At 46.0% G+C, this 15,855-nt stretch overlaps 2 protein-coding genes across 3 annotated transcripts in view; one reads left to right on the plus strand and one right to left on the minus strand.

Moving 5' to 3' along the window:
* LOC120924312 (cytosolic beta-glucosidase-like) overlaps positions 1-12,190 on the minus strand; it is a 126,164-nt gene extending 113,974 nt beyond the window's left edge. The window contains exon 1 of one of the 2 annotated variants that reach the window (XM_040335191.1): positions 12,048-12,190. The gene's annotated coding sequence lies outside the window, so the exon portion shown is untranslated. Of the gene's footprint in view, positions 1-2,912; positions 2,980-12,047 lie in introns of those variants that run through there. The other variant, XM_040335190.1, reaches the window with a different exon arrangement.
* The window catches only part of ADGRA3 (adhesion G protein-coupled receptor A3), a 107,989-nt gene continuing 93,734 nt past the window's right edge, over positions 1,601-15,855 (plus strand). Inside the window, exon 1 of the mRNA XM_040335188.1 lies at positions 1,601-2,858. Within this exon, the coding sequence (XP_040191122.1) occupies positions 2,623-2,858 (236 nt within the window). The 5' untranslated portion in view covers positions 1,601-2,622. The remainder of the gene's footprint in view (positions 2,859-15,855) is intronic.

Here is a 15,855-nt window from a genome sequence, read left to right on the forward strand (position 1 = left end):
AGCCCATTGTATAGGATGTGTGTAGTAGGACACATGGACCACATTGTATATCCATATAGGATATGTGTAGTAGTAGTAGTAGTAGGACACATGGATCTCAATGTATAATACCTATAGGATGTGTGTAGTAGTAGTAGGACATATGGATCTCAATGTATAATACCTATAGGATGTGTGTAGTAGTAGTAGGACATATGGATCTCAATGTATAATACCTATAGGATGTGTGTAGTAGTAGTACACGTGGATCTCATGTATAATACCTATAGGATGTGCGTAGAGGACACGTGGATTTCAATGTATATCACTATAGGATGTGTGTAGTAGTAGTAGGACACATGGATCTCATGCATAATACCTATAGGATGTGTGTAGTAGTAGGACACATGGATCTCAGGTATAATACCTATAGGATGTGTGTAGTAGTAGGACACATGGATCTCATGTATAATACCTATAGGATGTGTGTAGTAGAACACATGGATCTCATGTATAATATCTATAGGATGTGTGTAGTAGTAGGACACATGGATCTCGTGTATAATACCTATAGGATCTGTGTAGTAGTAGGACACATGGATCTCGTGTATAATACCTATAGGATGTGTGTAGTAGTAGGACACATGGATCTCATGTATAATACCTATAGGATGTGTGTAGTAGGACACATGAATCTCATGTATAATATCTATAGGATGTGTGTAGTAGGACACATGAATCTCATGTATAATATCTATAGGATGTGTGTAGTAGGACACATGAATCTCATGTATAATACCTATAGGATGTGTGAAGTAGTAGGACACATGGATCTCATGTATAATACCTATAGGATGTGTGTAGTAGTAGTAGGACACATGAATCTCATGTATAATATCTATAGGATGTGTGTAGTAGGACACATGAATCTCATGTATAATATCTATAGGATGTGTGTAGTAGGACACATGAATCTCATGTATAATACCTATAGGATGTGTGGAGTAGTAGGACACATGGATCGCAATGTATAATACCTATAGGATGTGTGGAGTAGTAGGACACATGGATCTCATGTATAATACCTATAGGATGTGTGTAGTAGGACACATGCATCTCATGTATAATACCTATAGGATGTGTGTAGTAGTAGGACACATGGATCTCATGTATAATACCTATAGGATGTGTGTAGTAGGACACATGGATCTCATGTATAATATCGATAGGATGTGTGTAGTAGGACACACGGATCTCATGCATAATACCTATGGGATGTGTGTAGTAGTAGTAGGACACATGGATTTCATGTATAATACCTATAGGATGTGTGTAGTAGTAGGACACATGGATCTTGTGTATAATACCTATAGGATGTGTGTAGTAGGACACATGGATCTCGTGTATAATACCTATAGGATGTGTGTAGTAGGACACATGGATCTCGTGTATAATACCTATAGGATGTGTGTAGTAGTAGGACACATGGATCTCGTGTATAATACCTATAGGATGTGTGTAGTAGAACACATGGATCTCACATAGCAGTCTCATTGTGTGTCCTCCTGTGTCTGGCCCCCTCCCCACCAGCATGTCTGTTCATGGAGAGGAGGAGACACAGGAGGAGGACTGTCTGTAGTAATGCTAACAGAGTCTGGTGTGAAAGAGGCAGGGAGGACTCTGTGCAGCTGCCCAGGGGCAACAATCTGACCTCCCAAACTGAGATCCAGAGAGCACAGACCACCCAGGGACCCCAATACCGGACTACAGGACCCAAAAGACCCCTAGGAGTGTTTGGGGACAATGCCAACCAGCCTGGCTGTGATCACCTAATGCTGAGAGTTCAGGACAAGTAACAAGACCCAGAGATCCCCTCCATCTCCAGACCCCCTCCAAGCAGGAGAGAGGAGACCCCTACACAGGAGGACACAGAGTACCAGGGGGGAGGCCCTGTACTGGAGGACAAGGAGTACCAGGAGACCTTTACACTGGAAGACACAGAACCAGGGTCCCTCTTATTGGAGGAAACAAAGTAACAGGGGCCTCTGTAGTGGAGGACCCAGAGTAACAAGGGACCCCCCTATAATGGAGAAGACAGAGTGAGGGGACCCTGTACTGGAGGACGGAGATACCATAATGGAGGAAGCAGAGCCCCCCACAAATAGGAACCCCCACTAATCAGAGACCCCATAATGGAGGAAATTAAGGAAACACTGGGAGTAACTTTTACTTACAAAGTTCTACAACTAACTCAGGTCTTGGAGTAATCAGGGGCCCCATATTGGAGGAGTAATCAGGGGCACCCCATCCATACATACAAGGACTAATCTGAGACCCCCAACTGGAGTACAGGGACCCCCTTCCTATACATTCCTGGAGTACAAAGGGCGATCAGGGGGACCCCCACCCAGGATCCCCTCCCCCCTATCCAGGAGGAGTACAGGGGGTGATCAGAGGGGATCCCCTCCCCCCTTCAGTGGAAGGAGACCCCCGACCAGTCGGAGTGCAGACAGCCGCCCCCTCCCCCTCCATAGAAGGTGAATGTAGGGATCGGACACATCCGGAGCGGACACACATAGGATCACCCCGCACGATCGGTGGGGGAGGGGAGAGTCCCGGTACCGGAGGAGGATCCCCCGTACAATGCTGGTGATGGAGGCCCGGGGCCTGTCCCCGATCATCGTTCTGCTCTCCGTACTGACCACCACCGCCGCCGCCGATCTCCCCCCGGGCTGCAAGCAGGACGGCCGATCCCGGGCTCCGGGCAAGGCGGCGGCGGCGGGAGGAACCGGAGGGGAGGCGGGGAAGGTGATGTGCAGCAGCCCGGAGAGCGGCCCGAGGTTACCGATGGGTGCCCTACCGAACCGGACCAACACCCTGTGAGTACAACGACACCGATCTACACCCCATTGTCCCCCCATCTCAGCACTGACCTTCCCAGGGGCACTGTGATAGGCCTGCTCAAATAGCGACTTTCTGAAAGTCAGGATTTGTATAGAATCTGTGACACCCCCCATACAACCAGTACAGGCATTTTGATTGGCTGCTGTGGAAGCAAGCATTGTACAGGGGGGGGGGGGGGCTGTATTGTGGCACCACAATAAGATGGGACTTTTTTTTGGGGGGGGGGGGGGATGGAGCTGAAGATTGGGGTGATGGAGGGCTGAGAGTGCTGATGACGTCTAATATAGAGGGACCCCAGTGTCATCAATGTCCTATATACAGACAGGCCCCCTCTATCACCCACACCAGATACAATGTATAAATAATATAGAATATGATACAATGTATAAATATTACACATACTATGATACAATGTATAAATAGAACACATGCAGTATGATAGGATGTAGCAATAATACAAATATACATAATACACATACTGTATGATGTATAAATAGATCACATACAGTATGATACAATAAATAAACATATAATACAAACATGATACAATGTAGAAATAATAAGTACAAGTAAGGAGGACTCAGGCTTCCTCCAAACATTTAGGCTGCATTCACACCTGAGCGTTTTGTCGCCTGAAGCGCGACGCTCAAATACGCTAGAGGGGAAAAAATACATTATACCCTATGGAGATGGTTCACATCTGCACGCCAATACGCCTGAAGCTCAAACAAGTTCCGGACCCTTTTTTGTCGCGCGTATCGGGCGGTTTGGTAGTTTTTGAGCGTATCCATTTCCCATAGAAAGTAATGGAAACGCTCGATTCAAGCGACTTGCGCGACAACGAGCGTTTGCTATTAATCAATAGAACATTTCACCCAGGCAGAAGATTAAAAAAATCTACCAACATAGCAACAAGTGATGAAAAGATTATCATTTTTCCTATTGGCTAAATTAAAAAACGTCGAAGTACAAAAACGTCGGACGACGCTGTATGCAAACGCGCAAATAAGCATGAATACGCGCGTCAAAACGCCGGGAAAAACGACCGACCGCTCAGGTGTGAATGCAGCCTTAAAGTCACACTTTTCTTTTGTTTTTTAGTCCAATCAGTTACGTTAGAAGTCATTCCCCGCCCACAGTTCATGTAAACAAAGGGGCGGAGTGCTGGTGAGGTCAGATCCAATGTATAAATAATATAGAATATGATACAATGTATAAATATTATACATACTATAATACAATTTATAAATAGAACACATGCAGTATGATAGGATGTAGAAATAATACAAATATACATAATAGACATACTGTATGATGTATAAATAGATCACATACAGTATGATACAATACATAAAAATATAATACAAACATGATACAATGTATAAATAATAAGTACAAGTAAGGAGGACTCAGGCTTCCTCCAAACATTAAAGTCACACTTTTGTTTTTTTGTTTTTTAGTCCAATCAGTTACGTTAGAGGTCATTCCCCGCCCACAGTTCATGTAAACAAAGGGGCGGAGTGCTGGTGAGGTCAGATCCAATGTATAAATAATATATAATATGATCCAATGTATAAAATAATATATAATACGATCCAATGTATAAAATAATATATAATACGATCCAATGTATAAAATAATATATAATACGATCCAATGTATAAATAATATATAATACGATCCAATGAATAAATAATATATAATACGATCCAATGTATAAATCATAATATAATATCCAATATATAAATCATAATATAATACAATGCATAAATAGTACACATACAGTATGATACAATATATAAATAATACATACAGGTAGGGATGACTCAGGCTTCCTTCAAACATCAGTCACACTCTTTTCTTTCATCCAATCGGCTGCATTACAGGTCATTCCCGCCCCCCGGCTCATGTAAACAAAGGGGCGGGGTGCAGGTGAGGTCAGATCCAATGTATAAATAATGTACAGATCACACACCTTGAGCACATGTCATAGACTAGATATAGGCATGAGTTCATATAAAGGCGCTGGCATCGCCATCATCACGCCTCTTTTGTTTACAAGTGCTATGGGGGCGGGGAAAAAACTTGTCCTGCAGCTGATTGGCCCCCTGTTCACATTAAATGCGGCCTTGAAATCGTGCAACATTACAACGCACAATTTTAAAGCCACGCGTCAGTGCGACTTGGCTGACATTGGTGTGATTTCATGAACAGATGTCTATGCAAGTTGCAACCTTAAATCACAAAAAATAGCGACGGAACTTTTTTTTCAAATCGGCGCGGCACCGCAAAGTCGGTGTTGCACCAATTTGTAGAGATCCCTTGCTGACAATAAGGTGCGACTCGTCAATTGGACTTGACAAGTCGCACTGGTGTGAGAGGGGGGGGGGGCTAAATGAGCGCAACTTTGATGTTCGGCTGGATGTGAGTTCAAAGGACAAGTTTATGAAAACCCTTATGTTTAATGTTTCGCCATCTGTGTACCAATGTGGAGATTTCCTCCCACTACCTGTTCCATAACCAAGCAGGAAGTGAGAGGAAATCCCTTGTTGTCACCAGATCTAGTGTCCCCATTGGAAGATTCCCCTCTCTTCCTATTCTGGGGACAACCCAAAATGTGGGATTTTCTTTCACTTTTAATGATAAACGGGACAAATAGAGACGGGGGATAAAGGCAATAAAAAATAACAGGGGTTCTAATTCCTCTCCATTCTAAACTAAAAAAAAAATGCCTTTCCTGACACATTAACTGCTGATAAAGAGATAAAGCACTCGAGTTCCAGCATGTAATACCCCCTATATTATCACTAGGCCAATACTCGGTGCTGTGATGGTTTGACTGACAATAACTCCACCATACAACACTGTCTGTACCCAAATTAATTCTATGTTACTGAGGCAAAGAGAGCTTTCTTCGGTTGGATGTAATATACCCACTGCCATATAAGGGCAAAAAGACCAGGACCACTTACACTTTATTTATTTACCTTCCTACAATCATTGGTGATCAGTGGCACTTTACAACCCCCCCTAACTTTAATCAGACATCTGCCTTTCTTCTGTGTTTACAAACTTCCAGCCTACACACACACACAAATAGGGAGCTTCCTCCCTTGTGATTGGGCTGAATGTTTGTAAACTCTACTAGTGTTTCCATTTGTGACAGCTGTGACTGGTTCACAAGGTACAGAGCTACTCCGTCTGGCTCTGTACATGGGGCATGTGGTCAGAGGTCTCCAGTGGCAGAGCGCACCGGTCATCTGAGTATATTCTGCAGCACCTTTTTACATTGTAAGACACATGGTGGTAGTGAAGTGGTAAAAGTACAACTAAAGGCAAAACTTTTTTAATTATAATGCCATTCAGTTCTACTTTTAACACCTGTGTCCCATTGGGGAGATTTTCCTTCACTTCCCGTCTGGTAACCAAAACACAAAGCGAGAGGAGATCCCTCCAAAGTGGGGGAATCAATATTGGTGTCCCCGTTGGAAGATTATTCCCCCTTGTGGTGACAACCCAAAATTTGGGACTTTCCCTTTCAGTGATAACAGTATACAGGACAAATAGAGAGGGTGAATCTCCCTAACAGGGGCACAGGCATCCATAAAAACCTGACAGGTCCCTCTTTACTCTCTATCCTAAACTATAAAAATCATTTGTCTTTAGTTCTACTATAAGAAAAGATTACATAGAGAAGTCACGGCCAGAACACTGATCAATATTTTGAAGTATCAGCTGCTTCTGTTGCAAGTGCGAGGAACATATATCAGGTTTTCTCCCATCGACACCAACTTTGGGGCACTATTCCCCTCTCTCGCGCCAACTTTGGGACACTATTCCCCTCTCTCGCGCCAACTTTGGGGCACTATTCCCCTCTCTCGCGCCAACTTTGGGGCACTATTCCCCTCTCTCGCGCCAACTTTGGGGCACTATTCCCCTCTCTCGCGCCAACTTTGGGGCACTATTCCCCTCTCTCGCGCCAACTTTGGGGCACTATTCCCCTCTCTCGCGCCAACTTTGGGGCACTATTCGCCTCACTCGTGCCAACTTTGGGGCACTATTCGCCTCACTCACGCCAACTTTTGGGCACTTATTACGCCAAGGTTGTGGGGGGCTATTCCTCCCAGTGACTCCAAGTATGTGGGGACTATTCCTCACAGTGACGCCAAGTTGTGGGGACTATTCCTCCCAGTGACGCCAAGGTTGTGGGGACTATTCCTCCCAGTGACGCCAAGGTTGTGGGGACTATTCCTTCCAGTGACGCCAAATTTGTGGGGACTATTCCTCCCAGTGACGCCAAGGTTGGGGGCACTATTCCTCCCACTGACGCCAAGGTTGTGGGGACTATTCCTCCCACTGACGCCAAGGTTGTGGGGACTATTCCTCCCACTGACGCCAAGGTTGTGGGGACTATTCCTCCCACTGACGCCAAGGTTGGGGCACTATTGCTGACGCCAAGGTTGGGGCACTATTGCTGACGCCAAGGTTGGGGCACTATTGCTGACGCCAAGGTTGGGGCACTATTGCTGACGCCAAGGTTGGGGCACTATTGCTGACGCCAAGGTTGGGGCACTATTGCTGACGCCAAGGTTGGGGCACTATTGCTGACGCCAAGGTTGGGGCACTATTGCTGACGCCAAGGTTGGGGCACTATTGCTGACGCCAAGGTTGGGGCACTATTGCTGACGCCAAGGTTGGGGCACTATTCCTCCCACTGAGGCCAAGGTTGGGGCACTATTCCTCCCACTGAGGCCAAGGTTGGGGCACTATTCCTCCCACTGAGGCCAAGGTTGGGGCACTCCTCCTCGCACTAATACCAAAGATGCATTGTTTACTCCCACTGATGCCAGCACAATTTCTACTCCCAATGGTCCCAGTCTGGCCCCTTTAAAGTTTTAAAGGACAGTAAACTGGCCCTGTGTTTAGAAAGTTCGCAGACCCCTGGTTTAACACACTAAACACAAATAAAATATTTCCCAGTAAACTGTTTTTACCACAGCACTTGAGGTTTACAGCTCTCAATGCTGCTGGCTTCTGTTCTCTTAGTGCTGCTTCCCTGAATGTCCAGGGTTTGTTGATTGGCATGCATACATATCCAGAAAAAAATATTCTTTCATTTGAAGCACACACGTAGGACACCCAAAAGCAAATAAACCTTTGCACGCTGTTACTGACTAGTATTTAGTGTTTCTCTTCTCTCTGTTTCTCTACCTCACTTAGCTGAGTTCACCCCAGAGGGGAGCAGGGAGCAGAGGAGGGGCAAACTATGGTTCCATCAGGCACTTGGCATCCACCTTATCAACCTATGATGTCATTGGTTCTTAAACGCTGGCATCTGGCCCACACTGTGGCCAAAGCTCTATTGCTGCACAATAAAAACTTGTGGCTTTGTTTAACAAAAAGTTATAGGCTCGGATTCACAAAGTACTTACGACGACGTAGAACAAGTTACGCCGGCGTAAGTGCAAATGTGCACCGTCGTATCTGTGCGCTGGATCCACAAACTAAGATGCGCTTAAAAATAGGCTTCATCCCCCCGACGTAACTTACCTACGCCGGCGTAGCGTGGGCTCATATTTAGGCTGGACGCATGTGGCGCTCCCATTAATTTGCGATTCAAATATGCAAATTAGGGAAATACGGCGATTCACAAACGTACGTGCGCCTGACGCAGGCTACGCGATGTGCGCGTAAGTTGAACGTCCGGCATAAAGTTAAGCCCCATAAAGGAGGTGTAACCCAGCAGGAGACATGCAAAGGTCTGCACCAGGGAACTCAAGCCGGCGTAGGTTACGTTCACGCTGTAGGCAGTGATCCGGCGTTGTTTAGGCAGTTGTTTCGACGTGGTTGTGAGCATGCGCAGAGGGATGCGTCCACCTCCCGGCGCGTGCGCAGTTCCTGATACGTATCTGTCTGGCTCTCGGCCCATCATTTGCATGGGGTCACGCCCACTTCCACCTATGCCGGCGTACGCCTTCGAAACCCGACCGCAGTTTTGGGAGCACTGGCTTTGTGAATTCCATGCTTGCCTCTCTGCGCTGCGTTGGCGTAGCGTATATTATTTGCGCTGCGGCGGCGTAATGTGTGCCCGCTCTCTGTGAATCTGGGCCATAGTATCAACAAACTATGGTGTGTGTGTGTGTGTGTGTGTATGTATGTATAATATATATATATATATATATATATATATATATATATATATATATATATATATATATATATATATATATATATATATATGTGTATGTATGTATAATATATATATATATATATATATATATGTGTATGTATGTATAATATATATATATATATATATATACTGGAATTTGTATTTCTCTTTTTTTTTTTATATACTACTAATGGCGGCAATCAACGACTTTTAATGTGAATGCGCGGTGAGCAATCTGACACTAACTGATTTTCGGGGGAACTAACTAAATGCCACAGATATGAACGGTGACACTAATACAGTGACCAGTGCTAATAATATGCACTTTCACTGTACTAATGATACTGGCTGGGAAGGGGTTAACATCTAGGGCGATCAAGGGGTTAAATGTGTGCGTCTAACTGTGTGTAAAGTGTGCTGCTTTTACTAGTTGATCTCTACGTTTCTCACCCCAGCTTTGCAGGGATGAGAAACACAGAGATCCTTCACTGTGTACAGGGCTCTGTGTTAAGGCCAGGTTCACACTGATGCAGACGCGGGTTTCGTGCCTGGGGTCTGTGCATGGTTCCAGGTGCGAATTGAGTCCGAATATTTTGCCTGTATTCAGACCTGAAACTGAGCCAAAGATGCACAGGACCCTTGTCCAGCGCGCCCGCAGATGTGTGAAGCGGCTCCATTGAGAGTCGGTCACAGTCTCCTGTCATGCAAATTTATTGTGGGGGAAACCTGCATCCAATTCGCATCAGTGTGAAACCGACCTAAATGTCAACATAGCCGATCCGCATGCCCCTGGGCGTAAATCACGTGTGCAGTCACAGTGGGAGCCGTCCAGGGGGCACACATGCGTATGCCCTACAGGTAGGTCACTTTGCCTACAGCAGCCGCTCTTCTGCAGTACAATGCAGGTGGGCCATTACTATGTGGTTATTATAAGCTTACCTGTAGGTAAAAATAAAAATAGAGCGTATACTACCACTAGAACAAATTAAAGGGTAAGTTCCTCTTTTTTTGAAAAATAGAAAACTTGAACCAACTCCAAATTTGCTGCCCGCCTCTCCAGACCCTGCTGCACATAGCGGCTTTGTTGCCCTGCTCTGCCAGTGTAGTGGCCTATACACGCCCCAGACTGAGTATCCATCATATTGCTTGTAATGACAAGTACTCCTTGCTCACTGTTATAAGTTTGGTGTCTCTTGCTTATTGGAATAGTACTTTTGCCCCGTACACCCGATTGGATTTTCCGACAGCAAAAGTTTGCTGTGAGCTTTTGAACGGAAATTCCGACCGTGTGTATGCTCCATCGGACTTTTGCTGTCGGAATTTCCGCCAACAAAAGACTGAGAGCAGGTTGTCAATTTTTCAGACGGAAAAAATTCCGACCGTCTGTCGCAATTCTGACATTCAAAATTCTGACGCATGCTCGGAAACAATTCGACGCATGCTCGGAAGCATTAAACGTAATTTTCTTGGCTCGTCGTAGTGTTGTATGTCACCGCGTTCTTGACGGATTCAAAATTTCAGAGAACTTTTGTGTGACCGTGTGTATGCAAGCCAAGCTTGAGCAGAATTACGTCGGAAAACCATCCAAAGGTCCGAGCGCAGCGAGGACGTGAGGCCGACTGGCCACTTACAGCGAATTCCACGTTGCCCTGGACCTGTTGCTACAGCTGATCAGGTTCGGTGATCTCCGTCGGCTCGGATTGCGCCTGCGCAGTCTAGGGGGGAACGATATCGATAGGAGGAACCATATTGGCAGATCACCGTCACTGTTCAGGTATTCATGTTACTGCAGGCCATACACGGAGCAAATTTATTTCCTGCAACCACAGGAAATTTTCTCGCTTTTTATTTTTTATTTTTTTTCCATCAACACAGACAGTGTTGACAGGGGAATCAGGGCCATCTTAATGCAAGGGCACTCCCGGGCACTGCCCAGGGGCCCCAGGTACATGGGGGCCCCACAATAATCTTGCAATACATCATACTTGCCAACTATCCCGGATTTGCTGGGACAGTCATGTTTTTTACTAAACTGTCCCGATATGGTCCAGAACATATTCTGTGCCCTCCTGAACCCAGTATTGTGCCCTCCTGACCCCCCCCATACTGTACCCTTCTGCATTCCCCCCTGTACTGTGCCCTTCTGCATTCCCCCCTGTACTGTGCCCTTCTGCATTCCCCCCCTGTACTGTGCCCTTCTGCATTCCCCTCCTGTACTGTGCCCTTCTGCATTCCCCTCCTGTACTGTGCCCTTCTGCATTCCCCTCCTGTACTGTGCCCTTCTGCATTCCCCTCCTGTACTGTGCCCTTCTGCATTCCCCCCTGTACTGTGCCCTTCTGCATTCCCCTCCTGTACTGTGCCCTTCTGCATTCCCCTCCTGTACTGTGCCCTTCTGCATTCCCCTCCTGTACTGTGCCCTTTGTGTTGACCAGTCTTTGATCTATGGAATGCTTTCCTTTTGTAAAAATCGATTTTATTGAAAGTAGCCAAAGTAGGTGTGTAAATTGGGACAAGCTGGTAGGGGCCCCAGAGCATTACTTTTCCCAGGGGCCTATGATGCTATTAAAACGGCACTGAGGGGAATCGCTCCCTGCCGAGCTATTGTTTTCTCCCAGCAGGGGGAGATGGGGGGACCGTCCATGCCGGGAGAAGACAATGAATATTGCTAGCAGCTTTACGTCCGTTAGCAACAATCGCATGTAAAATCCGGCAGGCTGGTTGTATCGATCAACGTGGGTACATTCAGCCTGCCTATGCTGGATCTCGGTCAGTTTCTGCTGAATCGGCCGAAATTCGAATCATCAATAGCTGGCCTAGGTCTGTCTGAATACAGTAGCCGAAGTTTGATTCATCTCTGGCCAGCTTCGTCTGAATGGATATTGTATGCAATGCTGATTGTCCTGCCCGTGAATTTATAAAAAGCAAGCAGTAATGCCCCTGGAAGTTTGGATGCGATGTCCCAGCTATATGATAGAACTACCCTATGTGTCCTACCTGTGCTTCCTCCTTCACAGCAGCTGATGGATCTCAGGTTGTTGTCCTCTGTGTCTCTATAGGTGGTATGGTCCTATGTGGGTACATGTGTAGTGGAGGGATTGCGATTCTTTAAGGTGTGGTTATATTGTATGCTGAATTGTCATATTACTTTAACACTTGTGTGCATTTGTTCTTGCCAAGTGAACTTCACCCTGCTTACTGCGCTGAATGTCAAGCTTATCACAGCAGGCCTTTGCTCTGAGCTGCCAGTGTTACCTGCCAAGGTGGTGTAAAATGTTGAAATTTCAGTTTTTAGCCTACTGTACACATTAGTAGATTTGGGTTATATTAGGGTACAGGCAAAACAAACAATTGCTTGGGGCCCCAAGCTGGCCTGGGGCCCCCAACTTCCCCTTCCCAGGATGTAGCCGAGCTCCTCTTCCTTCCACCTGGAGTCCTGTCAGTCCGGCTGGGTACCGCGCGTGGTACAGGAGATTCAGTGTCCTGTTCCCGGCCGGACTGACAGGAAGTGCACTATCTGATAGGGGACTGGGGAAGTGGAGCTTGGCCACGCTAGTGTTTAGTAACACTTCAACACTTGCCATGTTTGACGTGTGCTTTTCATTTTCAGCCTATGGTTGCCTGGCATTGGATGTCTGCAAACCCTTCGTTTCTGTTTTCAGGGGTAGTCATCCCTCACGTCACATGAGGCTACCTTTTCATGCTTGTTCTTTTCTGCCACTGTAGTACATGAGTCTCCTTACGTCCATAGAAGCAAATCACCATAGTGGCAAGCTGCTCCCTCTCTCCCCCCCCCCTTTTTCCTGTGAGTGATTGGCATCGGCTGCAGCTTGCGCTGTGCCTCGTGCAATGTATATGCCTGGCACTCGGGGCATGCAATCCATTAGCAGGAAGTTCAGGGAAGCAGCTCTGTGGACCTGGAGCCGGCAGCGGTGTGTTGAATTATTGAATTGAGAATGCATTTACTTGAAAACGCTGGAGGGTTTAATGTTACTTTAGGCATTCCTGGACTACATAAACTAGCCAGATTCTCCTCTTTAACGTGTTTTTAAACCCAAGAATAAATTAAATGCATTACAGCTTGGCATACCAGTCCTTTGCTGCGATGACTGCTTTCTTTTCTTCTTTTCTTTTGTAATTGTTATTATCTTTTTTTTTTTTTTGACTGGTTAATCCTTCCAGTAAGGCTGATGTCACATTGGTGACTCTGCCACTAGCTACAAAATCAGCGACATCAAACAAAATGACTAAGACGCTGCCTGTCGCTCCCTATGGAATTGCTCCTTCACCACCTGAGGCAGCTGAATCTCTCCGCCGAATGCAGCGCCGATTAGAGCGACGTAATTCCATAAGAACAGACATTGCTGGAAATTGCAGTAGAAACACTAGCGACAGACAGGGCTGGACTGGGACAAAAATTTGGCCCTGGACTTCATCCAGACTGGCCCACTTTGACAGGTCTCTCCCATGGCGGCCGGACAACTCCCGCAAAGCCCCCTCTCTCCCTGTAGTCCCAATGGCCAATCCGTCCCTGGCAACAGAGTCGCCTGGCTGACATCAACCCAACACGCTTCCTGTCCTAGGGTGACTGTGCTCACTTTCTACTGTATTTATATATAGGATTGTCACCTTAGGACAGAACACCTCCTCCTCTTCTCTGGGCATTTCTAATAACTGAACTGCACAGGATGGCACTGGATTTCTGTCAGGATTAACAAGTGTTGGCATATTTATTAGACCAAAAAGGAGCAAAAGTTAATTTTTTAGCATTCATATGCAATGTATCACATTGTTTCACGCAACTTAAAGCAGAACTCAGGCAGACCACTAAATACACATTACAAAAAAAAAAGAAAAAATATGAATAATTATCTCCTCCCCCACCTGTGTCTTTGGCTTTTAAATGAGTGCAAAGGTGACATTAGGGGTCCAAAGCCGGCCATACATGGATTGAAATTTGGCCAGCCGATGATCATGTGAACATTGTCCAACGGCTGATTGTACAGAAGTCAATTGGCAGATACAACCAGCCTGCCCATACATAGATTGAAATTTGGTCCCTGCTGAACCAGCCAAATTACGATTCATGTATGGCCGCCTTTAAGTGGTTGTAAACTGTAGTGGCTGAGGAAGAGGAAGGTCCCTTGAAACGAGGCCTGTGACCCTGGAATTCAGGTGGACATCACCATCCATCAGCCATTGGCATCGGGAATGAGGAAGCCATGGCATTGCACATGATTGCTGGGCTGTCAGAGGCATTTCCCTACTAACAATCTGCAGCACAGAGATCTGGACTTTGTGCCTGCAGCAGCTCATCAAGGGGCGGACTGGCCATTGAGTCACTCGGGCACTGCCCGAGGGCCCAATGCCACTAGGGGGCCCCATCAGGGTTGCCAGGCTTAATAAAACTAGGGACAGTTTTTTTTTTTTTACATCTGTCCCTGATATGTCCGAAACTGACATGTTTTTGATGTGAAAATCCAGAGATTTTAGCTGCCCCACCTCTGCACTGCCTCCTAGCGTGGTGGCCATCTGTAAGCCCAGGGGCCCCATAATCTTTTATTGCCCGGGGGCCCCATGAGCTGTCAGTCCGCCCCTGAGCTCATCATCCATCCAGCTGCACCCTTTTAGGACTGTGCTTCCACCACAGGCTCACCCTCTCCCGTGGACTTATATATATATATATATATATATATATATATATATATATATACATATATATATATACACACACACACACACAGTATCTCCCAATAATGAGCACACCCCCTCACATTTTTGTAAATATTTTATTATATCTTTTCATGTGACAACACGGAAGAAATTACACTTTGCTACAATGTAAAGTAGTGAGTGTACAGCTTGTATAACAGTGTCAATTTGCGGTCCGTTCAAAATAACTCAACACACAGCCATTACTTTCTAAACCGCTGGCAACAACTCTACATCATTTCAAAGTGCTGTATTTTAGAGCTTGTCTGACTGTTCAGAAAAAAGGGGGCGGAGAGCTATAGTTACTCTGCAGAGCACAGAGAAGTGAGCTCTGACAGCTGATTGGAAGGAAGGGACACAACCCCCTTCCACACAGTACGCAGGAACAGAGCAGAGGCTGTCAAATTAGCTGGAGCTCGCTCCCCTGTCACCATTTTTCTCTTGGTGTCAGGAAACCTTGTCAGAAGTGATTCATGCTGATAGTAGAGGAACAACGCAACAGACCAAAGTGACACTTAAGCCAGGTACACACGGGCTGAATGTTGGGAGTCATTTGCCTGGCCAAAAAAAAAACAGCCGACATTTGGTCCGTGTGTATGTCGGACAAGCATGCTGGAAAACCAGCAGCCGACCGACTCCCGATCAGTGCTTTCCGCCAATGGCAGAGAGTTCTGGTCGGCGTGTTCTGGCAGGAGGGCCGTCCCCCTATCAGAGCACAACCGCTCAGTGGGGGAAATAGCTGTACTAATGTTGGATGGTTAGTACAGCATTGGACTCCTTTTTTTGTGCAACCCAGCGGGTTAGTGTGTACCAGGCTTTAGTGCTTTGAACTGAGACAAGTACACACTATAGAGGGATATTTTTTTGTTCATATTTCATGTTTACAATCGCTTTAAGACACTTATGTTATGTATTTGTTGCACTATAGGTCCTTAGCAGTTGCCATCAGCTACTGTTGCATAATGTTGATGATACTAGACACAAGGCAGACAGCAGTTTGTAGGGTTGTGTCATCCCATACTTGATATATTTTGCTGTATTGGACCAAAGCAGCTGAGGTCTACGTCCTCATTGCTACAACAACCCTCAGGTT

The sequence above is a fragment of the Rana temporaria genome, chromosome 1 (genome assembly GCF_905171775.1).
Source record: "Rana temporaria chromosome 1, aRanTem1.1, whole genome shotgun sequence".
NCBI classification, from domain to species: Eukaryota; Metazoa; Chordata; class Amphibia; order Anura; family Ranidae; genus Rana; species Rana temporaria.